General features: G+C 37.6%; 1 protein-coding gene across 1 annotated transcript in view; it reads right to left on the minus strand.

The window, feature by feature from the left end:
• SCG3 (secretogranin III) overlaps nt 1-22196 on the minus strand; it is a 33589-nt gene extending 11393 nt beyond the window's left edge. Inside the window, exons 1-10 of the mRNA XM_047074454.1 lie at nt 22106-22196; nt 21365-21417; nt 20816-20861; nt 20505-20720; nt 15809-15951; nt 14671-14820; nt 11991-12168; nt 9052-9168; nt 6580-6663; nt 4319-4450 (exon numbers count right to left, since the gene is read on the minus strand). Of these exons, the coding sequence (XP_046930410.1) occupies nt 4319-4450; nt 6580-6663; nt 9052-9168; nt 11991-12168; nt 14671-14820; nt 15809-15951; nt 20505-20720; nt 20816-20861; nt 21365-21417; nt 22106-22196 (1210 nt within the window). The remainder of the gene's footprint in view (nt 1-4318; nt 4451-6579; nt 6664-9051; nt 9169-11990; nt 12169-14670; nt 14821-15808; nt 15952-20504; nt 20721-20815; nt 20862-21364; nt 21418-22105) is intronic.
• Between the last annotated feature and the right edge of the window lie 4339 nt (nt 22197-26535).

The following is a 26535-nucleotide window of genomic DNA, read 5'->3' on the forward strand; positions in this document are numbered from 1 at the left end:
ATGTGCCACTTTTCATTATTGGTAATTAAATTGGACTTTTTTTTACATTAAACCTAAAACAAGAGGCATGGAAACATGCTGTGTAAACTGAAGCCTGAGATAAACTGAGGGTATTACTATTCCCATGTCCACTATTATTCCTATTCCTCACAGGGTCCAGCATATGCTTGGCATGATTAATAAATATTTGCTGTGGTTCGATGGGGCCATCGCCCCACATTGCAAGACCAAAACAGATTCTTTACAGACTTTTCTGACAATGTGTTCTGCTTATGATTATTGTTTGAAGTGGTTTTATCTGGATCATTACCTCATCCCTTGCTCTGCCCTGTAATGTCTTCCAACTTTCTTTCTGTTCTGCATGCTCCTGACTCATCGATAGGGGAGATACATGTGCATGTATGTAGCTTGTGTTAGGCTTGCCTACATATGGGTTAAGAACATTCTCAAATCATTTCAAAGCTTGCTTGAGTCCTCAGAGGTCAGCATTTGTTCTTATATTACTTCAATAGGTCTACTTCCTGAGCATAGTGCCAGGCATGCCATCAGAATACATGTGTATTTATAGCTGAATAAATGTCTCAGAAAACCCAGTAAGTCCTGCTTTTACCCACATGGAGGCCTTTATTTTTCTGCCCAGGGGCAATAGGTGTTGTCTCAGTGGTTCTACAACAGAAACAAAATATCCTTGAGAAAAGTGCCAGCAAAGCAATTGTCAATACAAAGGTATGAGTCATAACATGCCCTTTGGGGATTCAATTTGTTTTCAAGAAATGTTGGCCCTTGGTTTAAGCTAAGGTTGGTGTTTTCTAAATTGTACTGAAATCAGTTTTCCTTATCTCAGAATAACAGGGGTCAGGGGTAGTATGAATAAATTCAATCTCCAAATAATGGAGAGGGGACTAATTTTAGCCCCAATCCCTACCCTCTTCCTAATGTTTCAGGAGGGCCATGACAAACAGTAACACTAAATGGATGGAGTTTTACTCTTTTCTCTCCCCCTTAGTATCTGATGAAATTCCTAATGAGAAAAGAAATCTAACCTCATCATTAGCCTTTAAACACTTACATCCTAAATAGGAATAGGAGACTACCAAGAATCAACTCCTTCAGATTTCTTTTTTTACACAATGTTTTCCTAAAACAAGCAAAGATACCTGTCAGCATCCATTCCCAGGGATATTTGCATAGTGATAGAAGGTGTTGTCTTAAGCACTGAGCATGCCACCTCTGCCAGTCAAAGGACTTAGATGATGGCTTACTGTCTTCAGGAAATATAGTCATTACACATGGGTTACTCCTGGAGGAGATGACCTAGGCATGCTGGTTTTCTGTGGGGCTGAACTGCAGTGCTCTGTGCGGCCCAGTTCCTGGCTTTCTTTCTCAGGCTACAGGACCACTCTTTCTTGGTTAGCTATCTATCAAAAGTTTACCACTCACCTTCCACCTCACATCCATTAGCACTGATGAGGATTTAGAGAAATTGGAACCCTTGCACACTCTTTGTGGGGGGGGGAATGTAAAAATGTACAGCTGCTATGGAAAACAGTATGGTGTGTCCTCAAAAAATTAAAAGTAGAATTAACATATGGTATAGCAATTCCACTTCAGGGAATATTCCCCCAAAACTGAGTGCAGGGTCTTGAGGAGATATTTGTACAGCCATACTGATGGCAGCCAAAAGGTGGAAGCAACCTAAGCATCCATAGACAAATGGGTAGATAAACAAAATGTGGTATGTATATACATACAATGGAATATTATGCAGCTCTAAAAAGGAAGGAAATTCTAACATATGCTACAACAGAGATGATCATTAAGGACATTATGTTAAGTGAAATAAGCTAGTCACACAAGCACACATACTATATAATTCCACTCATATGAAGTACCTACAATACATTCACAAAGACAGAATGTAGAATGGTGGTTGCCAGGGGCTGAAGAGGGAGGGGAATCAGAAGTTTTATTTGACGTGTATAGAATTTCAGTTTTGCAGATGAGAAGAGTTCTGGAAATGGATGGTAGTGATAGTAACACAATAATATGAATGTACTTAATGCCACTAAATTATACACTTAAAAATGGTTAGTATGACCACTTTTGTTATGTGTATTTTGCTATAATTTTTTTAAAAGACATTTAAAAAAGTTTACCATTCATCCAAAGTAGACCTAGGGAAGTATCAAAGCAGTGTGACTGGTCTAAGAGTCAGTTAACATGGCATGTATATTACCAATTCCCCCTTCTTATGCCCATGACAAACATTATTAATTAATTATTCCCAAGTTCTTTCCTCCTGAGCCCAGAGGAAACATCATAACCTTTCTCAACACAGGCTACTATATCCAACAATTAGAATTGATGCATCAGCTATGTTGATGTAGGAGAGAATTGTGACGGTCTATGAAATCTGCACTAGAGAAAAAAAATACAATAATATAAAGCCTTTTTAGATAGGAAAAATCAACATGAACTTGATATATTAAGAAAAAATATATTTTTCCTCTGTCTCAAAAAAGTCCCAGTAACTGGAACAGAAGCAGTTCTCTGGGCCCACATTACTACTCATTTGAACCTATATAACTCAGGTTCAGATCTCTATATTTTCTACAAAAAGTAACTAAAAATCTTTGAAGAGGAATTTGTTTTAATCTTGGGATGAGAAAATTCAGTGGGTCTAGAATACCCTGTTGTTGCCAGAGAGCAAAGATACTTTAAAAATACTGGGCATAGTGCTAAAAGGATAAAGGAGGGACAGAGGAACTCCTATAGCCCAAGCGATACCAATTGGAGCATAAAATCACTACCACCACCATCATCATCATCATTGTCATCATCATCTTACATAAATGGAAAAGATTGACATTAAGTGTCAACAAAGGTAGTTGTGATACAAAGGGGAAGTTGTTGGTAATTTTTTGCTGTTGGTAAGTTACAAGGTATTAAATACATAGCTAGTTTTTTTTTTAACTTAATATACAGATACTGTTAAACAGGATCTATTATCAAACATGAATGTGAACTTGTTTCTATCTATATGAGCAACAAAGACTAGGAACCTGTAAATAGGCCAAGCAGTCCCTTCAAAATTAAGAGCTATACTATGAACATGACCAGCTTTTGTGGTCTCATAGCATCCAGAAAGGAATGAGCAAAGTCCATCAGTTCATTGTCACTAATGATTATACATAATAAATAATGAAAGGAGAGCCCAATGGTGTATCTTCAGATGATAAATTAGCTGAATGTCACACCTCCCCTGCCCTCGAGAGACAGCGCGGACCCACTCCCTCATTTCCTAGGGAATAAAACCTCTAGATGACCCTGCTAATGAGACACTGATAGGACAGACATATGTAACATTCCAATTATACCAAAGAGGTCAATATATCATAATGACATAAAAATAGGTTTAAGTCATCTGTTCACAACTTTGGGTATAGACAGTTTGAGAAGATAGATATATTTTCCATGGTATAACTAGCACACTTCATAGTAAAAGGGGCTTGAACCACTGGCCTATACAACCAGATCCTCATCCTGATCTGAAATCAAAGGGTTAACAACTTAGACCTTGCATCCTCATAAGGTCTTTTTCTTTTTCTTTCTTTCTCCGCCCTCTGTGCCCCTTCCCTTGCCCAGGATCTTTTTCTTTAAGGGTGTAGTAAATTCTTTAAAATCCTGGGAAGAAGTAAATTTTGTATCACATAAACTTCCTAAGGCAGAAAAAAATTGGACCTCAGGAATGTGTAAGAATAACAATAAAAACATAAGTTTTGTAATTATTGGGCTCATTTAATGTGTGCTTTTTGCTTTTAAAGACATTTAGGTTATTTAAGGAAATTTGATATATTGGATTTATGATTTTTAATCAGGGCCTTAAGAGTGTCACATTTCTATCATTGTAAATGATTAAGGAAATATGCTCTGTTAAATGTGTAAATTTTGATTACTTTCTTAAATAAGTAACATTTAGAGGAATGTTAATTATGTTTAAAGAAATATTGCTTAATAAGTTAATAAATCAGATTAGACACTAAACAATGCACAATGGTCATAAGCATTCCTCTCCAAGCACAAAAGTCCATTGGACAGTTAAGCCCATCAGAAGATAAAACCAATTTGCCATTCTCAGAGACTCAAGGCCATTAAAAAAGATTGCTATTCAGATAAAGATACCATGTGCTGAATCTCTTCTCTACAGATGGTGCTGATTTCACAGATTTGGTGGGGTGTGCATTTTTGATCAACCTGTGTGGTGAAATTTTTTGCTTCCCCCACTTTCATTGCCAACTTAGAGCTGTTAATTCCGTACCTTTTGGCTCATCCGTCTTTCCTCTTGGGTTATCAGCTTTTGTGGAATCTTTCAAGGCTCCATATTCCTTTTCCATCTTAGCTGCTTCTTCCTTAGTACTATCTGTTTCTTCATGACTTTTTTCTGATGGTGCTGTAATCAGATTGAGCACTGTTGTTAGAACCCTATTTCCTATCCATTAACCAATTTGTAATGTAGAAATAAATTTGTTGAAAGGGTACAGCGTAAGGTCGGATCATTTTTCAAGCTGAAAGCGGTCTTAGTGATTGTCTAATCTAGTGATTGTCCAACTTCCTTCCCCCATTTCACAGACGAGGAAACTGAGGCCCAGAATGGGAGATATGCACCGAGTTAGCAAAAGAGGTGGGCCAAAGCACCGACTTTCCAGATTTTGGTTTAGTGTTCTTTCCCTTCTACTACTGTGTCATTAGAACATAGATTATTTTCCTTACTATAATCAAGGTAGGCAATGAAGTGGCATATGTCAGTTCCCAAAGTAAGTTTGAGTCTTCATTTCGAAGTAAAATAACTTGGTTGTTGTTCAACCTCTCCATGATGTTGTATTTTTGAACAACATTCTATGACTGAGAGTAGCACCTAAGAATTTGGGGCTATCGCAGGACTTCTTTCCTTCTGCCTCTTTCTTCACATTCCCTTATCCCTGGTCACCCTAATGCAAAGAGGAGAGTTGGACCCTTGCTGTCAAGATGGGATAATCTTTGCTCACTTGACACTTAAAAATAACTAATTTCCATATCAATTATACTTCAAAAAAAAAAGTGAGGGGACAAGAGTTGAAAAAAACTATATTTATTTCTGGCTATCTTCTATTGAATTTTAAAAAGTCATAAACCTTAAAGTAGCTAACCACTTGAAAACAACTGCAATGTATCCCTGTTGTAAATAAAATAGGAAACATCAAGCAGTCTAACAAAAAGCTTTGTTTCTTTTTTGTCAGTAAAAACATTATTACTATAGAAAAAAAAAAAGAAAAAAGAAATGAGTCAGTTACTCTCATTATGAAAACCTCCACTAGTGCTACGATCTCTCTGTATTAAAAAAATTTTTTTTTAATATTTTATTTATTTTTGAGCATCAGAGTGTGAGTGGGGGAGAGACCAAGAGAGAGAGGGGAACAGAAGATCTGAAACAGGCTCTGTGCTGACAGCCGCAGGCCTGATGCAGGGCTTAAACTCACAAACTGTGAGATCATGACCTGAGCTGATGTCAGAGGCTCAACCGACTGAGCCACCTAGGCGCCCCTCTCTATATTTTTGGATGCGTAATTTTTCTCCATAGTTGCAGTATAATTTTGTCACTTTCTTTTGTCATTAACATCATCACAGAAGGATGTTTCCAGGTTATTGAAAACTACTTGAAAACATCATTTTAAAAGGCTATATAGGGGGCGCCTGGGTGGCTCAGTCGGTTGAGCGTCCGACTTCGGCTCAGGTCACGATCTCGCGGTCCGCGGGTTCGAGCCCCGCGTCGGGCTCTGGGCTGATGGCTCAGAGCCTGGAGCCTGCTTCCGATTCTGTGTTTCCCTCTCTCTCTGCCCCTCCCCCGTTCATGCTGTGTCTCTCTCCGTCTCAAAAAAAATAAACATTAAAAAAAAATTAAAAAATAAATAAATAAATAAAAGGCTATATAGTATTCCATCAAATATATGTACATAACTGCTGTGAAAGGGACACAAAATCGTGCTTAAGAACTTGTGATCCTTCCTCTTTTTGTTCCTCCCTCCCCCCCTCAAAGCAGGCTCCTTTGCACAGCTTGGTTCTGTGTTGTATTGGGTGGAAATGCAGAAGTGAAGAAACCAAGAGGGGGAATCACACAACATAGGGGCATAGAATATCTCAGAGGAGAGAAAAGACTTGGGAGGGGAGAGCCAGTGAAGTAGACAGGTGACCAGGGATAGTGGTCTGGAGAAACTGTGCTCTTGGGAGAGAAAAAAATACTGAAAGGAAAATTTCATGTATGTAGAAAATTTCATGATGTAGCCTCCTCCTTTTCCCATGAGCCACCTCCTAAGAATCTTCAGGAAAGACCTACATTTCTTTTCAATGCTTCTTGGGGTCAGATTTCTATGCTGAGACTAGCGACAAAATAGCCAAGGTTATAGCTACTTAATCCTATGGTAGGATTTCAGATTTTAAAACTTTTGAAACCTCTAGTTATTTATCAATGTTTATTAAAGCCATTATTTACCACTCAAAGGGTTATTGTGCTCAAAGGTAGAAAAATAGTTAAATAAATCATACCTGGAAAAAGTTTGCTCTTATTGTCAGTAACATTTTTTTCTAGCTTGTTCTTGGTCTGAAGAGCAATAGTTTCATCCAAGTTTTCTGGAGTGAGGAAGAGAAAAAATATAATTTTATTTTCTGAAGGATGATATCAACTGTTTAATCCTTACCAGAAATATCACAACGTAATTCCACAATATTAACACTGCAATTAAGATACTTTGATATGGATTTTATTTCTAGGAATCTACTATTCCGTACTATTTGGGATCCTTAATTCAGCCTCCTATTCAGTTAATTGCAGAAGCCTCTTCCACATGTCTGTGGCCACTGCTAGAACATGTCCAGGGTTGAAGCCTTTAATGGACACCTGTGGTCTGGGCCTCCTCAACACTTTCTGTAACTATATCTTGGTTTTCCTTTAGAGAACGCAGACCATTCCCATTCTCGACATATTTGCCTCAAGTGGGGAGTAATAACCCAGGCCTGGTTCCTCAGGGTCTACGCCCACCCTTGGCTGAGTGATTGGTTCAAAGAGGAGCATGTGATACAAGCCAGGCCAATGAGATTCAATGCTAGGACCACTGGGAGAAAGAAGCTCTTTTCTTGCCAGGATTGCTGTACTGTGAGGATGGAGATTGCCAACCATCTTTTTTTTTCATAGGGGAGCAGCTTGTCTAGAATGAATCAACATATGGAAAGTCAGTGCTGGGAGATGAGGAGGGATAGATTCCTAACACTGTTGGTGGACTTTACAAACCCAAAGTCAGACTATCCCCATCCCTGGACTCCTCAGTTACTTGAGGCAATGAATTCCCTTCCCACTGCCATACTGGAAAGCACAGCTATAAGTAGTAGTGGAAATATCTACCTTGTACCTAAGCCTTGTGGCATTTCTAATCTATTTCCATAGGATAAATGACTTAAGTATGGAATTTCTGAGTTACAGGGTATTGGTATGAAGCAATGATTGATCTGAAACAATGTCTTTGATCTGCTGTTGAATTAAATAGGCCACAAAGTACTATGTATAACATGAGCCCATTTTTTTTTAAACAAGATAAAACAAAGAAAGAAATGACAAAGGTACATGGGTGCACATACACACACACACACACACAGAAAAACATCTGAACAGGTACAAATAGACTGTCACCTGGGTGCTGGTATCATGAGTGACTTTTTTTACTTCTTTTTTAACATAATTTTGCACTGACTGATTTTTTTAAATGAATATGTTCTTTTATAATGAGAAAAACACAGTAAAACTATCTTCATGTGGAAAAAAAATTGAGTTCATAGAGAGTAATTCTGAATTATTTTGTCCTATGAGATTTTCTCTTCTGTTTAATCTTCCTCTTCTATCAGAGATCAGAGTAAGGGGCTGTGAGGTCACCTTCCCCAAAGGACATCAGAGATAAATGGTACTTATTGATTAACTAGACCAAGCAGGAAAACCAAAGGCTTTAAAAACAAAACAAAACAAAACAAAACAAAACAAAACAAAACAACCTGCACGCACAAAGAACATCAAAGCTTATGCACAAAGCTCAAAGAATCAAAGGTCAGCAAACTTTTTCTCCAAAGGGCCAGATGGTAAATATTTCTGGCTTTGTGGGCCATATGATCTCTGTTACAACTATTCAACTCTGCCATTGTAGCACAAAAGCAGCCATAGACAACACTGAAACAAAGGAATGTGGCTGTGTGCCAATAAAAATTCATTTATGGACACTAAAGTGTGAATTTTATATAGTTTTCTCTTTTTTTAATGAAAAAAATACTGTATTTGTTTAAGTAATCTTTACACCCTATGTGGGGCTCGAACTCACAACCCCAAGATCAAGAGTCTCACACTCTACTGACTGAGCCAGCCAGGTGCCCCTTTATATAGTTTTCTAGTGTCACGAACTACTATTCTTTTTTTATATTTTTTTCAACCATTTAAAAACGTAAAAGTAATTCTTAGCTGGTGTGCTATAGAAAAATAGGCAATGGGCCAGATTTGATCCATGGGCAGTAGTTTACCAGCCCCATTATAGTTCACAACATCCTTTATTTTACAAATGTAGAAACTGAGGCCCAGCTGGGTGAGTGCCTTGCCCCATGGGACAAACTGGACCAGGAGGCACAACTTCTGCAGCCTAATCCAGACCTCACTGGCTAAAATCAACTCTTTTAGTCCTGACTATCCAAACACAATTGAAAAAAAAGAGGTCAAATTTTAATAAAATGGTCTCGATGGAGATATTAGAAAATGTTAATAACACAAAATGAAATGTTTATACTCAAGCTGCTTCTATAAAGAATTGAAAACTCCTGGTTAATTTATTTGTATGCATTATCAAGCTGGGCAATTCTGGTTACTCAGACGATTCAGACAGTTTTGGCATGAATGATAAAATTTGTGAGGTAGTTATTGCCAAATCCCTAATTGACTTTGGACAGTGAAAACTATCATAGTAAAAACAAAACAGATTGGACTCTCACCAAGGTAGGAAACACCTTCTTCTGGAGATATTGTGCCATACTTTACCATCATCTTCACAAAGTCAATCAAGGTTTTCATGATTGTAATCAGCGTTTCTTTCTCTTTCGCCTCTTTTTCTATATAAAAGGACAAAATAATTTTTAAAAAACTAGTGGAGTATAGCTTCCTCTTTCAGTGTCAATTTATGAAGTACAGCATCTGATTGAAATATTTCTCCCTACATTTATAGCTGAAACCACATATATTTAATTTATAAAAAGTGTAATAAGACTTGGGCATTGGGAGTTGGAATTGGGAATATAGGATAATGTATAGATGTACTGAACTTCTTCAGAAATGGGCAATTATAACTTTTCTAAAAAGATTTACTTTAATCTAAAATATTTTACTAATAGATGATAAAGAGACAGTTTGCAACCTGAGGTAATATGAACTCAAAAAGAAAATTGTAAGATTGGTGACCCACCAATTTTTCTTTACTCAGGCTGTATGTTTTTGAGGGCAAGAATGGCCTGTTTTCATTAATCAAACTTAATATTTGAAAATAAAAACATACATGTATCTTTATTTTTTTAATGTGAGGTTGACTTTTTAATAGCAGTATATATTGCTTTCTAGATTTTATTTCATTTGAAATAATATATGCATGTACTAAAAATATTCCAACAGTATAGAAGTAAATAATAGTGAAAATAACATTTTCTTCCTACCCCACAACTCCTACTCCCTGCAGGTAACCACTATTAACTGTTTCTTGGGAACTCTTCATATTTGACATACTGTTCTGCATCTTGATAGAAAACGGCTGATCATTCCATAGTTGTTCAGAATATATAACTATGTATATTTATTATATACATCTACATATATATACACATACACATATATGTGTATGTGTATATATATATACATATATATATATATATATATATATATATAAATTCTAAAATTAAAAAAAAATTTCCATTTTTGAAGAAAGGTGCTAGAGGAGAGCCCATTTTCCCTATTCTTTGAGTGGCCATGAAGGATTTCTTCTAAATACTCCTAGCCTTTCCCTCCATCTTTTCATCCTTCCCACAGATGAAGTTGGTAGGCAATGGGCATTAGTCTACATTTCTTGACTGATAGGGATTTGGAATCTTTCTTTTTTTTTGTTCCCCTGGAACAGTAGAAGTCAGGGACTTGAGAAAAGTGCCTGTTCTATAAATCAAACTATCCTAAGGATTGGCTGTTCCAACAATTAGACTGAGGATAGGGAGTGAGCAAGCCCATTTTGGCTCTCACACTATGCTGTGTTCTACAACCCTTACAACCCAGTCTTTACCAGTATCAAAAATATTTTGGATTTCGACCTGTTTTATTTTTTCTCCATTGGTTCAGACCTTGGGTGAGAGGGATGAGTACTATCAAGTACCTTAGTGTAAGTATTTAAATTAAAACCCTATAAATATTGAAGAAATAAAGTATGAGGTCAAGGAAACTGAAAGATAAAATAAAATAAATAAAACAAATAAAAAAATATTCCATACAGTGGACTTTTTCAAATATCATGAAATCCTCAAGGTTGGGAGAGAAGAAAGATGAGAAAGGAGATAGGGAAGAGATCCTGGAAAAGCACTAGTAAATAACTTCAGCCATCACATTATTTCCTCAATGTCACATCTGTATAGGTGTTCGGTGTCATGCTGACACTGACAAGAAGTGACTCACCAAGATGACAAAAGTTCTGAGCTGGGCATTTGCCATCCAGTGGGGCAAGATGGCTCAAAATGGACCCTCAAGATATACAAGCCCTTCAGACACCAGCAGAGGGGCTGATGCCATCTGGCCAATGTCTGGAATTGAAGGACAAATGGGTGTTCTCCAGAAATGAAAGCACACTCTAAAGTCACTTCTTGGGGAAATATTTATTACAAATTTTCCTTCTGGGGCTGAATCTTTGAAAAGGAAGAGGAAAAACCAGAAGGCAGTGCAGAACATCTGTCTGGACAATAACAACCATAGAAAATTTGCCCATTATTATCTTCCTTGAAGATTAATCAAGATTAGAGATGAAATGAAATCTTCAGTTAACTTATTTTGGTGTACAGGTAAGAGAAAGGAACAAGGCAAAATAAGGACTTAGTTTTTTAAAAAACATATCCGTTTCTAAGTGTGTTTTGGGCCCCTGTCTGCTGTGGTCCAATGCTTAGTTTACTTTAACTCATTTCAAGACTGAAGCTGAAAGTGTCTAAAAAGCAAAAATCTGAATTGTTTTAAAAGGACAAATTATGGGGGCACCTGGGTGGCCCTGTTGGCTAAATGTCCGACTTCGTCTCAGGTCACGATCTCATGGCTTGTGGGTTCGGGCCCCGCATCGGGCTCTGGGCTGATGGCTCAGATCCTGGAGCCTGTTTCGATTCTGTGTCTCCCTCTCTCTGCCCCTCCCCTGTTCACACTCTGTCTCTGTCTCTCTCAAAAATAAATAAACATAAAAAAATAATAAAATAAAATAAAAGGACAAATTATGTTGTACACACTGTTCCCACTAATAGAGGAAAATAAATGTAGCCTTTTTTTGTTTTTTAAAGATTTACAATAAGATTTGAGGCTGAGCAGGTCAGGCAGGGATGTTGACTTCTCTCCTCATCTGCACAGGGCTCACCTCAATGTCCCAAACATGTTCAGTGACTATTTGCTTAACAAATAAATGAACCCTCTGTTAACAAGAAGATTAAATAATCCTGAAATTCCACCTTTCATGATTATCCTTTCCTAAATATTTCTATGACTAGCATACTTCTTTTGAAAAAAATTGATGTGAACTCTTTTCCCTGGGGTTACAATAAATTTCATTGAAGATTGAATTTAGAAACTGAAAACAGGAAGGAAAAAAACCCCACCCACACATTTCCTGGAATTATTGTTTCTATTCCACATGTCAGAAAACAGTGTTTACCTGAATCAATACTTTTCAGTAGTGCATAGAAGTTTGGGAAATATTGGAGTTCCTCAAAGTTGTCTTCATTGTAGATTTTAGTTCTTCTTTCCAAGCCATTTGTCAAGGTTAAGGTATTAGATACTGTTTCATCATTTTGTCCATTAGTAAAACCATCTTGAATTGCTGCCATTGGAGTCTACATTGGGGGAAAAAAATCAATAAAAAATAAACATTTTGTTAGAGCTAATTACATTCCAGCTTGATTCCTTCCTCTTTGGTGCCCTTGAATGTGAAGTGAAATAACACCTCTTCCTTTGCAAGCTCCTGTAGGATCAAACCCTTTTCCAGGTATATGGGCATCTAGCCACATAGAAAGGTCACTGGGGCTGACAGACATATGCTTCACCTGAGGACCCTGGCTCCTGCTCCTGGAGAATTGACAGGGAATTTCTAGGTTCCCACTTGGCCAAGTTCTCCTCTATCAGTTCTCGTGAATGTCTTCTCATAGGACTGCCTTTTACCAAGCAGGAGAACTTCGAAGTTACAGAATGTGTGGTGCCAAGATACAGGAAATCATGTGAGAACATCTAACACCAACAGAGCAGTCACACCTTGGGGACTTCTCCGTGAAATGTTAATAGCTATCTGGAAGGGTACACAGGACACTTCTCTCCCAGACCTGATCCATTTCCAGTGCATCTTAGTTAATGATCCATTGTCCATTCAGCGGACTAAACAGAAATTTAAGAGTCTTCCTTGTCACTCCCTCTTCATTTCCTCCATATAATTCATCAGTAGTCTTGTTGGCTCTACTTTCAAGATTTATCCCAAATTTGTACATTTCTCTCTTTCTCCATTACCTGGCTCTAGTCCAAGCTGCTTTCATCTCTGACTTTCTAACCATGTAACATCAACCACTTCCAATCTATTCACTGTATTTTCCATGTTATAGCCAGAGTTATCTTTTAAAAAGTATGGTCACATAACTCCTTTGCTTAAAATCCTGCAGTGTTTTCCCATTGGTCCTACAATGAAGATCAGAATCCAAGGCCCTGCCTGGTCTGGCCTGGGTCCACCTCCCCTGGCTTATCTCTCACTGCTCTCTCTGTGTGCAGCCACCCTGCCCTTGTTGCAATACTTAGATACTCCACACATTCTTCTCTACACACGGCCTCTCATGGTCACAGCCTTCAGTTTTTGGCTCAAGTCACTTCCTTAGGGAAGCCTTCTCTGAGCCTAAGTCCAGAATAGGCTCCCTTTTTATGAAGTCTCATAGAACCATGTTTCTTTCCTCATAGCACTTGAGGCAGTTGCAGTGAAGATATGTATTTGAAGACCATCTACTTCTTCCATTAGACCTTAAACTTCGTGAAAGCAGGGATTCTATCTTTTGAAATAAGCATTGTATCTCCAGTGCTTTGTTCATAATTGATACCTCAATAAATATTTATTGAATGAATTAATATTTCATTTGCATCGATGCATTTAAATGACATGAGCAAACAGGTCAAGCATATGAATGTTTTAGAGATGGGTGAAAAAGGAGTACAAAATGGGAATGAAGGAAAATACAGTAGCTGTGTCACTTTCAGTTCAGAGTCCAGAGTGCTCACCATTACACTATGGAACCTGTGTCACTTTCAGTTCAGATGGTAAGCTTGAGTGAATGTCATGAGCCCTTTGATAAATCAAAAGTGTTTTGGGTGGATCTTCAAAAGCTGTTTAAAAAAATGAAAGCTGGTGGAGATTGGAAGTAGAGAGAGCAAAAGAGAGCTGTTATGCTATCTAGTAAAAAAAATGCAGACCCAATTTCTGTTTTCTAGCCTCCTCTAAAAGAGGATTGTAAGCCTATACACTCTTTTTCCTTGTATTTGGGATAAGACATTGGAGGGGATGAGGAGCCATGGGTCTAGATGCTGTGATGGAGAAAATAGGAGAGGTGAAGAATTTGATTTTTTTCTTATATATAACCCCCTGTGGTCAGCTCATCTAGAGTTTTACAGGGAATTCAAAGAGCGGAGAAAGATTTTTGTAGCTTGGCTGATGCAGAAGAAAAGATGAAGAGGCACAGAGTCCAGGGAGGGGAAGGAAGGATGGATGACTAGTCTAAGTAAAGGACAGTTCCAGGCCTCTGAACCAAAGAAAAGAGGAACGAGCAGGTGGAAGAGCACAGGATAGAATGGTGAAGCATATTCAGGCAACTAGCTCTGGGGAGTATACAGGCTGGTGTGGCAGAGGACCAAATCAACCCAAGTTTCTGTTTTTGGGATCTGGAGGCAGATGATGACATTCTGTGAACAGAAGTTGTATACCGAAAGAGCTGCGAAATATTTGATTTCAGTTCACTGACATTATACAAGCAGTTGTTTTGTGGAATGGTTATAACATTGCCACATAGCATTATGGATTAATTTACTGTGGAGTATAAGACATAACCTTTACTGTGTAATACAGTATAACCTGTATCTTCATTTTCAACATAGAGTTGATTTATATATTTTAACTTGATATTTTGTGAGTATATATTTTATGTGGGTTAAATGTGTCACATACTCCAAATCTTCTCTGGCACCAAGTGAGGTATTACTTATATACAGATTGTATTAATTATATACAAATACAGGTGGACACATACATTCATGCACATGTATATATACATATATCCATAACATATGCATATGAATTCACATATACATACCACTTTCTCTGGTATTTTTCCAGTCTGACTTTCAGTCACGCTTATGGGTTTATTGGGTTCCTCCGCATAAGTGTTGGCTTCCTTTGAGATCAGTTTTTGTAAAACCTCTGCTACTTCATCTTCTAGTGTGTGTGCCTGGCTTTCTGTGATCTGTTAAAAAGTAAAAACATATGTAACTATTATTCTCATATTTATGATTAAAAAATCTAGACTAAACTCTGAACTTGAACACATTTTTACACAATGAGAGAATCTTCTGGTCCCTCTTTCTAGATAGCCCTTGTTTATGCCTCTGTTTGTTGTTGGACATTCCCCAGAACTCCTGGGAAAAAGTGCCTTTGAGCCATGCAAGCGATTAGTCCTGTCTGTTGGAATCTATGAACACTTATTTCTCAACCGTCAGCTACAAGTCATGACTAGGGAACCTCTGAAACAGGCACATTTAGGACCTTAGTAAAACTTGTCAGGGCTGTATAAGGGCTGGGAGCCTGGCTGGGAGAGGATCAAATTGAATTGCTTACAGTTTCCCAAACATGGCATGCCTTTGTTCCTGTTATTCTCTTCTCATAATTCACGTATATTTTACTGCTGCTGGTTAAATCCTAATGATCCTTTTTTTTAAATGTTTTATTTATTTTTGAGAGAGAGGGAGCACAAGTAGGGGAAGGGCAGAGAGAGTGGAAGACAGAAGATGAGCTCCATGCTTATCAGTAGGGAGCCTGATGCGGGGCTCGATACCATGAACCATGAGATCATGACTGGAGCTGAAGTCAGTTGCTCAATTGACTGAGCCACCCAGGAGCTGCCTAACTGTTTTAAGCTGACTTTAAACACTTCCTTCTCTGAAGTTCTTCTTTATTGCCCAATTGGATATGGCCCATCCTGTGGCATGCTGAACTGCTTTTATGGTTTTGATGCTGCTTGCATTGTGGACATGTGCGTATTTGTGTGGCTCTTCTGGTAGACTATAAGTTCCTAGAGGGAAAGAATGTTGTCATATTTGTCCTCAAAACCTACAGTGCCTAATATAAAGTAGATGTATTATAAGCACTTGGCTACAACTCGGATCACGTGGCTTGGCTTCTTAGTAAATTCCAAACTGTACTAAGAAATGGGTTTATTCTCATGCATGACTTACTAGGCCAAGATTCAACAGTTTAGAAACAATCTTGTCAAATACTCCTCTGTCATTTTCCTCATAAATCCTGGTAGCAATTTTCTGGACAATGTCTTCAGCAGTTAAAGGAGTTCCATCTAGTTGATGAAGGCCATCTGGATCATCTAGACAGAGCAATCACAGTTTCACATTATAGTTATCATAGGCCTATTTCAGGATCATACTATACTTACAATCTATACCTTGTTCTTGTACACTTAGATATATTTGGAATGTATTTATGATACTGCTTCATTCACATAAATTGTTGGTTTGAAATATAATTTTGCTTAAAGTTAAGAACCTATGATGATAATGGAAATTCTGAAATCTTCTTACATGACTGTAAGAAAAAGAAAGATCTGAAGACACCACAAAAAGCCTCTCTATTTTTTATTCTAATAATACAAACAAGATTATACTTTTAAATTTTACAGTATGCCACATTTATATAGTATGCTATATTGTTCAAAACACTCTTCTACATATTATATAATTTGATATTCCATTTCCACACAAGGAGTAGACTGGTAACATCCACATGTGTATTTCTTCTGCTGGCAAATTCCTGGGCTGATGGTGGGGGAACCTGCCTTACACCCAGAATCAGAGAGGGTGTATTAAAGATTTTATGACTTATCTGGAATAAATATTTACTTCTAACTGAACATGTGTCAGAACTCCTTTATGGAAGACAGCTTAATGTGATAAGCCCCTTACTCCAGAGAATAGGGAACTTACTTTATGTGTATGAAATTTAAACTTTTAAAATGAGACAACAGATTTGAACAAAGCAATATGTAAATCTATGTAAATCTCTGCAGAGATGTTTGCAAATGCGCATCCTTAGCTTTCCTGGGAATACACCAGCAACATTACTTCAGAGTACAGCAAGAGCCCATCCTGAGGAAGGACACAGTAGGGTTAGTGGCATATCCAAGAGAACTCTTGGGGAATCCGTTTGTCTTTTGTAACCTACACCACATCAAGCAATATGTTAATATGTGCAAGTTTACAAGGCACTTAACTCCTCCTGTCACCTCTAGCAGATCTGAAAGATCAGAATTTTAACCCATGATACCACTGTTACCTCTATATCCTTGGATGACTATAAAGGGAGATAATAGGATTATCTGTTTCATGGGATTCTTATGCAGATCAGATGAAATAAGATGTAAATGTTCCTTTTAAACTGCCAAGTACCATATGAAAGCTAATGTGCAGTATTATATGAAAGCTAAATGTCATTATATATAGTGGATTTGTACATGAAAAAAAGGAACTACGATTATCTTCTAGAGAAATGGAAATTGAGTCTCTGGTCAAATTCCGCCCCAATAATTCTGATCATATTTACTCAAAGAAAGAAGAGCCTAATATTTCTAATCTGATCCTGTCCTTTTCTTCCATGGCTTTGGGGATTCAGACAAGGAGTTTCTCTCATGACCTTTCTTCTAGAATCTATACACCTGAAGATATATGCTGCCTTAGGCAGAACAGTTTCTTGTTGTTTGAAAAGAAGCTTAGGAAACTGAGTAGGGTGATTATAGACGGAGAACTGGAAGTTTCCTGGCAGTAGATTATTGCTGAACTGTCAACCAATCCATTAGCTATGAGCCCTTTGAGCCCTGTGTACCAGAGTGACTAATAAGCAGAAAAGACCCTAAGAAAAAAAAACCTCATAAGATCAGTTCCCCTCCAGACTGACTGAAAATTGGGTTCATTATCCATTTTTTTTTTCAGGAGCAGAGATTATTATTTAGGTCTGATGCTTCCATTTGTGGGTTGTAAGACTGACTCTAGGGATTAATGTGAAGCAGAAACTGCCCAAGGTCTATGCAGAGGTGGAAAAATTTATTTCCCTTGCCACTTAATCCCTTAGGATCTGAAAAAAAGGAAGCATACTGTTTGCCTGCTGGAGCTGGAAAATAACTGAGATGACTGTTTTTCAGTTCATTTACTTCATAACAGGGAGAACATAAGCAACATTCTGAAGAAACAGCCTCTTCACTTTGCTGCACTGCTGCATTCTCTTGAGCCAGGAACTTAGGACTCCACTAGCAGACCTTTGCTAGATGGGGTTAAGAGTTGACCACTTGGGCATTGCTCTTTACTTTCCATTGATTTTCCCTGGCTTCTCTAAAATGGACAGAATTACTCAGAGTGACTTCTTTTTTCTCATCAAGGAGTATTTTACCCTCCTACATATATCCTCAGAGGGAAGCCAAACATGAGTTCAATGTTCATAACTTTTTTAAAGCAGCTGCAACATCCTAAGTGGGTGTGAAAGGGCCATCTTCCAAGTCATCATCTTCCCAGTTACTCTTTGAATCCTTGGCATCTATTATGGCACTTGACATTCATTTGTCCAGTACATTTTTATTAAAGTCTTAATATGGGCCAGAACTGGAAACACACTGATAAATAGTTTAGGCATGATACCTAACTACACAGAGCTAACTGTCTAGTTCAAGTCTGAAACATAGCAATTGCTCAATGAATGTCTGTTTGGTGAATGCACTCAGGAGCCCTGAAACACTGCTTTATAAAAGAAATTTGGAAAAATCCTGAATCACATATACTATAGAAAACATAGAAAAGGAGAAGTGATGGGCCCTACAAGCCCATCTGGAGGTTTCCTAAAAGTGTGAAAGTACCCTGCAGAAGTTCGGCTTCCTTACTCTCCCTTCTAGGATGTAAGTCTACATGCCTCTGAGGTTCCAGTTAACTTGGTGTTCCCAAACCCACCTGGTTCCAGGATTCCCAAGGTATGAGAGGAGACCAGTAATTCACTCATAGAGCCCACTCTCTCCAACAATCTTCTCTGTAATTTCAGGTGGACTTGAATGACTCCTAGGGTAAACCTAGAGCTGTCAGGGCTAGTACTTCGTAGTTATAAACCCATTTGGGATGGTAATAAAATGTTGAACTATTTAAAATAAGTTACTCAGGTTAGTGGTTGGATCACAAACAGATCTATGCCTCTGCCTCCATATACAACCAGTTTGACCAAAAAAAAAATGTAGTCAAACATTAGACTAATTAAAAAAATTTTTTAAATCAAATGGTCAGTTCAGTCAAAGTGGTTGAAACTGTTTTATATGAAGCTATACCCAGTGTCTATTTCTAGTCTAAATATTTTAGGTTAAAAGTAGAATTCACAAGAAATTTCCTTGAGTAGTATGCTATATGAAATTTTTCAAAATATAAACCATCTCCCTTATCCCATTCATATACAACACACTTCTGAATTTTCCTCAGCCTGTGATATCCAATGAAAGTCAAATTTAATTGATAGTTGTGTTCTGGTGGAGATAACCAGCATAATGCTCTTGTGACCATGGAACAGAATAAGGACATTAAAGAAAATCTGTAGTCACTCTTAAGCAGTGGTCCTCAGCACAGAAAACACACTCTCTCCATCAATGCTTAGGTACAATAGTTCGCTTATTCCCTTGTATATATTATTTTATTTGTTCATTCATTCATTTACTCATCTATTCATGCAGTGAATTCGTAAGCATTCAGACACTGGAGCTACAATGTTTCTGTACTAGTGAAGTTTTCAGTTTAATTAAGGAGAAAGGCAGAAATCATAAGTAGACGCACTTAGGAATGTAAAATTACAAATTGCATTAAGTGTCACGTGTGAAAAGAACAGGTTTCTATCAGATTATGTGTATTGGATGAACACAGGAACCTGTCCTTGCAGGACCATGGAGGCCACATTAAGGCTTTTGGTTTTTATCCCAAGAGAAATGGGAATCTACTAATGGGTTTTATGCAAGAGTGTCAAGCTCATACTTGTATGTTGAAAAGATTACTCTGGCTGCTATGAGTTGGAGAAGGGCAGAGTGGATGCTGGAAGGTCCATTAGAAGATTTTGCTGTAGTTCAAGTGAGACATGATTAGAGTTTGGATAAGGTGATCAAGGATGGTGATCTTGGTGGTGATCAAGGTTAGAGGGATAAAACCCTACTATATATATTATATAATATATATACATTATATAATATAGATCATTTATATGTATGATATGTATGGTGTGTGTGTGTGTGTGTGTGTGTGTGTGTGTGTGTGTGTGTATAAAGTACTGGTTGCCCGCTGGAGCTGGAAAACAACTGAGATGACTGTTTTTCAGTCATATATGCAGTATATGAAGTCTGATATATACATACATATATGAAGTCTGGGCTAATGTTAGGAGACATCAGGCTATGGATGGTAATTAAGGCCATTAAAAGGTTAGAATGACCTATGGAGAAAGATATGACTAGGAAGAGAACATTGAGAAGAAAATAATGATATTTCACCTTTTCTGGGGAATATTTTTTGATTTAATTAGTTGAGAATTAAATATTTTTTTCTTTGTACTCATAGTTAAAATAAATTGGAATGTTAAAATGAATTTAATAGCATAAAATATAGACAGCAGATTGAAGTTGATTTCAAAGCATCAGTAAAGGAAACTTAAAAAGAGAAACTAAAATTTGGGCTTCTGTGGAGCTTAGGCCTCACAGAAAAAACTGGGCTTTCTCTTCATTTTGGTCCTGACTAATAAAGGACAATGAATGTATAATGGCTGTTTTTAAAACGTAGGACTTTCTCCTAACCCACAATGGGAAACTCCAAATTAGAGCAAGCAAATAGGAAACAAAAGTTCTTTTTCCTCATTTACCTTGAAATTTATGATTCAATCCGCTCTTAGTAGAATCATAATCATCAATCAGTCTTCGATTCTTGGTTGAATCGACATCTTCCACATTCAATTTATTATCATCTGGGGAGCTTCTTATGGATTGTCTTTCTTTCTCAATTTTTTCCTTTTCTGTTATTGCCTTTAGCAGGTTCAAGTTATCAACAAAGGAGTAATTGCTTTCACCTGGCTTGTTTTCTGGAAGAAAAGCCCCCAAGCCCAACACATCCATTTTAGTTAAGATTTTCATAACCTACATTATTTAAATTAATATCAACATAATTTCTTTTTACCTGGAGGGTATGTTTTTTTAATCTTGTCTGCCTCTGCTTCAGCAATCTAGGAAGTAAATTGGAGATAGACCTGATTTTAAATCATTGCTCCCCCACTTATCCAATATGACAGCTAAATGATTCAATCTCTGTGGGATTTAGTTTTCTTATTTGAAAATGCAGATAATAATTTCTGTGTCAAAGCACTACCATAAGGATTAAATGAGATAAAATAAAGGGCAGATGGTCTATAAATATTAATTCCCTCTCCTATAATATTGGTGAGAGATAAATCTCGGATAAATTAAGCAGCCTTAGAATAGAATGGATGTGATGTTGAGCTTACTGGGTTATTATACAGTCAGTCTTATGTATTATACAGAATTCTATGTATATAACTGTCAGGATATACAAATTTCCAAAACTATATTTTCCATCCTAAGTTCTGTCAATGTATTATTAAGCTCTTGAAATTTGTGAATTCAAAATAACTAAAATGTTACAGCATAATTACATTAAATATAACTAAAATAAAATGAAATAGCATTTATAATTTTACTTTTGACCTACCTGTTCATTCAAAGGTCTTTCTGCACTTAATTCGCTATTATGTAGAGGTTTGTCTAGAATCACCAAACACAAATACAAATTTAATTGTGCACTGGAAAGACACACTATGTCTTTTACTACATAAAATCTCCAAAAAAGAAAAACAAATATTAAGATAAATGTTTTTGGATGACTGTGGAACAAAAATATGTATTAACAAAGATAATCAAGATTATACAATAACAATCTTTATCAACGTTGCCTTGCTTATTACCCTGGTGTACTTACTGAGTTAATAAAATTGCACTTTTATTTTTCTGCCCAGAAATCTAACATATAGTTCTAACACTTGGCTCACCAGCTGTTTTCAACTAGATAGAGCATAATTTGGATTGGCATTATTAGCACATTAAAAGCTCTTTTATCATATACTGCACATATCATGAATAAAGTATCGGAGAAAGGTTATAAGACAATTAGAAAAAAAAAATAGACAAAACACAGGCAGAAAAATCATCCCCCAGCCCCGTTTCAGAATAAGGTATTTCAAAACAACCCATGTTATTACTCTATCATTCAAAAAGTGTAGGGGAAAAAAAAATCTGTCTTCCTGCTCTAAATTCGAACTGATCTCTGTCAATATGCACGGATACTGTCTGATCAGAAAACGAGGCAAGGTGATTTACAGTTCACGGGATTATGCCAAGCTTTACCTTTCCGTGGCGAAATAAAAGGGAGATGGGAAGAAAAGTGTCCACGTACCTTGGCTGCCTCCCGGCTTGGGGAAAGCTTGAATTGGGCTGCTTTGGAGCACCAACACCAGAATCCAAGTGCCGGTCCAAAGAAACCCCATTCTTCTACGCTTGGCTTCAGATACAGCCTGGCGCCGGGCTCCCTGAGCTGTGGCTTTTGTTATGAATGAAAAGAAGGAGTAAAAACAGGAAGAGCTAGGAGGGAGGGTGTGGGGAGGGTGAGTGGCAGGGACCCAGCGGCCGGTGGAGCTCCGCGCGGCTGCAGAGTAAAGCGATTAGAAAGGCTCCAGGCTCTCGGGAGTCAGGTCCTCAGGTGGAGGAGAGCGCTGTCCGCCGTGTGGGTGCTGAAGTTCCTGTGACGCGAAGCCGGCCGCGGGTCCGCTAGGGCGTAGCCTTACTCTCCTTCCTTTAGAGGAAGTGAGGAAGGAAGCGCATGCTCCTTGAGAGCCAGAGGCGGGAAGGGATGGCGTCAGCGACACCAACGCTACTCCAATCCCCCGAGAATGTAAGGGGGGAGGGGAGACTGGCAGGCTAGCGTATTTTCTGTGCCGCAGTCTTACGGGTGCCCCTGCGCTCAGGGTCACCTGGATTGCCATAAGCTCGGACGTCATTGTCGTAACTTCCCAACTAGACGTTACCTCAAGGACCAAATGACTTCCCTGCTCTTGCACCTGTCAAGGAGAGATAACCTTTTATGAAGGTTTTTGCTTTGGGATAGTTCTGGGATATCTGCCCCAGAATTCCTTCTTTCTGTTCCACCTGCTGTACCCAAAAGGTAGATGTAATTCTTACATACATCCTTAGAGAAGCCCTGCCTTTGTGATTTGAGTTGACATACAAAACGTCTCTCAGTACTTTTATTTCTTTCTTAGCTCTATGCAGTCTTTTGAATTGGGAAATTCAAGGAACATTGTTTCAAATAGTCAGGTTGTTGTTACACTTTCTTACTGTCCTAGATGCTAAAACAGAACTAATAAAATTATTTGTTTCCCCAAGCGTAGATGTCCTCATCAGTCTTGAGTAGGTAAGCATCAAGGGCAGTTTCATTGTGAAATTCTCCCTTCCCCACTAAGGGGAAAGCTTCCTCTTCATCACCACAAGTGCCACAAAACAAACAAACCAACCAACAAACATTTCTGTAAAATTCTCCCCCAGGATTCAATTATGCCTAAGAGCCTGGCTGTTTCAGAAGTCTTTGAAGAGAGAAGATAGTCACAAAAAGTATTTACATCATAACTGGGTCAGGAGGTGCTTCCTACATTCTGAGAATATTCCCTGAAGCCTAACATCATTGCATAAAAGGAGTTATCAAAAGACTTTTAAATGATGAATACAAGCAACAGTAATGTGAGCAGGGTGCTGAGTAAGCTCTTTAGTTTCTGATTTTTAAACAGAGCTTGGAACCTTTCCTTTGGACTGTGGCATGCTGGGAACCAGTCTGAATAATGACCAAATAGAAGGATTCAGCACAATCAGGCCTTTGATTTCTGCACCCTTGCTTTTCAAGGAGCAACTTAGTCATTCAAGTACCTAAAAACAAACAAACAAACAAGCTAACAAACAAATCTCCCTTGTTCTGAAGGTTTTTGAGTTTGGAAGTCTCTCAAATACTTCCCTTTAGAATCTGAAGAGTACTTTCAATCTAACAGCTACTTCAAGACAAATAGTTTTTTCTTGGCACTGATAACATAGCATTATTATCCCAGCATACTAGTATACTGTATTAAAAAAAATCATCACAATTTATAATCTCAGCTGAGTGAAGGGTAAATTTCCTTAGGTTACTCTTCTTTTTTATTTATTTATTTTGAGAGAGAGAAGGAGAGAGAATACCAAGCAGGCTCGCACTGTCAGTGCAGAGCCTGACACAGAGTTCAAGCTCAAGAACTGTGAGATCATGAACTGAGCCAAAATCAAGAGTCGGACACTTAACTGACTGAGCCCCCCAGGCACCCCAAATTCCTCTTCTTTAAAACAGAGAGGACCAGCTCTGTTTACCTCATGTTATTGTGGGGATCAAATGGTACATGTTTCAATCAAGTGATTTTGATGCCAAGAATATTATAAAAGACACAGCTTAAAAATAAATCATAAAATATTTTCAGCATTTAAGAAACATCACTGAATATTATGTGAAATAGTCATTCACCAATCCTGACACTCGCTGTATTGCTCACCTGATTCCTCAGTCTCACTTTATTCTTCTTTTCATTCTCCTCCATTTTTCCTATTGAGATACAGTTGACACACAATGTAACATTGGTTTCAAGTGTACAACATAGTAATTCAACAACTGTATATCTTATGCTGTGCTCACCACAGGCGTAGTTACCATGTGTACATCGCTATCACAATACCACTGATTACATTCCCCATGCTGTATGTTTCATCCCAGTGACTTACTCATTTCATAACCAGAAGCCCGTACCTCCCATTTCTGTTCATCCATTTAGCCTCACTCTCTTATTTGTCCTGTTTCTGACTCACTTCTCCCCTCAATATGCTTGCAGTTGAGAGAGAGGCTCAGGGTAGAATGAAGGTAAGAGATGGCTACTGAGCACATTGCATTGCTTACCCCCCAAAATTTTAAAGGTGTTTAACCTTTCTCTGCCATTTGGAATCAAGGCGACTGTATTAAGTGGACACCGAATCTAGAAACATGTTATGTTTCTGATCAAATCACCATGGAACACTGAATAAACTGTAAGGCATGGATTAGTTTATATACTTCAGTCCTATGGATGTTTCTGCTGGACACAGGGTAGGTCTGAATGGAGTGATCCTAAGTTTCATTTAGTCATTTAGCAGATGTTTATTGAGCACTTGAAATGTAGCAAGTATTAAGATAATTGTTGGGCACACAAAAACAAACAAATAAGATGGCCACTGCTAGTCTTACAGCCTAATAAAAAGAAAGGACTGTGATTATAACAACACAACTATTTACTGACTGAGTGACAAATCCTACATATTGATCTCATTTCAATGTAAGTGAGCAAATAAACACAAAAGCGTGTTATGGGTCCTCTGTTTTACGTGCAGAGTTCAGGTAGGGTGCAAATAATGAAATGGATGGTCAGGCAAGGTTTCAAAAAGAAGATATCTCTTTTTTGTTAATAATAAAATATTTGATTATTGTGTGTAAGTACACTATAAACATTGAATAATATAAAAAATACATGTTGAAATTACAAGTGTCATTGACACAGATCAGATGATCATGAAGTAGACAACGTACAATGCACAGGGAGTTTGTCAATGCTTCTTGTGTATAGGTGAACACATGCATGGATTGCTTGTAATGCCCTCATTCACTGGTGGGAGAAGACACTTTTTGAGCTGAGTCTTGAAGATAGAGATACTTGAAGGATGTTTTTATTCATTACAGAAAAATCATTATATTAATTATTGCAAATTTTATTATAGGAGATTTCAAACAAACATAGAATTAGAGAAAATATTGAAATTAACTGCCATGATTGCATTTTCCAACTTAAAGATCATTAACTCATAACCACTTTTTTATTTTATATTCCCAACAACTTTGCACTTCCAATGGATTATTTACTTATAAAAATCCCAAACTTCATATCATTGCATCCATATTTAAGTCAGTATGTTTACTTAAAAGATAAGGATTCTTTTTTCCTAACATTACTGTAATGCCCTTAGCATATCTCATAATAATAATACTACCTTAGTATCATCAAATATCCAGTCAGAATTAATACTTCCCCACTTGCTTTATAAATATTTTGACAGTTGGTTTGCTTGGATTAGGATCAAAACAAGGCCACACAGGGGCGCCTGGGTGGCGCAGTCGGTTAATCGTCCGACTTCAGCCAGGTCACGATCTCACGGTCCGTGAGTTCGAGCCCCGCATCAGGCTCTGGGCTGATGGCTCGGAGCCTGGAGCCTGTTTCCGATTCTGTGTCTCCCTCTCTCTCTGCCCCTCCCCCGTTCATGCTCTGTCTCTCTCTGTCCCAAAAATAAATAAAAACGTTGAAAAAGAAGAAAAAAAAATTTAAAAAAAGGCCACGCATTACTTTTGGCTAACATGTGAGAGGTATATGTGAGTGTAAGATAAAAAAGATACATGTTGTAAGGTTTTCTTTATCTTCCCCAGACAAGTTAGCTTATTCCTTATAATACTGTGCATAATTCCAATACAGCATGTATCTCATTGTGCTGCTTTTTGAACATGCTTCTTTTCTCCTTATTTCAAAAACAATAAATATACATTGAAAGAAAATTCTGCTAATACAGATAAGCAAAAAGGGGGAAATCTGATAGAGAAAACCACCAACTTTTGGTATATGTCCTTTTGGTGCATGTTTTTGTCTAAGAAAATATTTTATATATATCTCTATAAAATTGTATCTTATACTATAATTATTATCTTACATAATTTATCCCATTAGCTATTTATCCCACTAAACT

Source organism: Lynx rufus, unplaced genomic scaffold, assembly GCF_022079265.1.
Source record: "Lynx rufus isolate CCGP_SWC_20201006 ecotype Redwood Valley unplaced genomic scaffold, mLynRuf1.p SCAF_13, whole genome shotgun sequence".
NCBI lineage: Eukaryota > Metazoa > Chordata > Mammalia > Carnivora > Felidae > Lynx > Lynx rufus.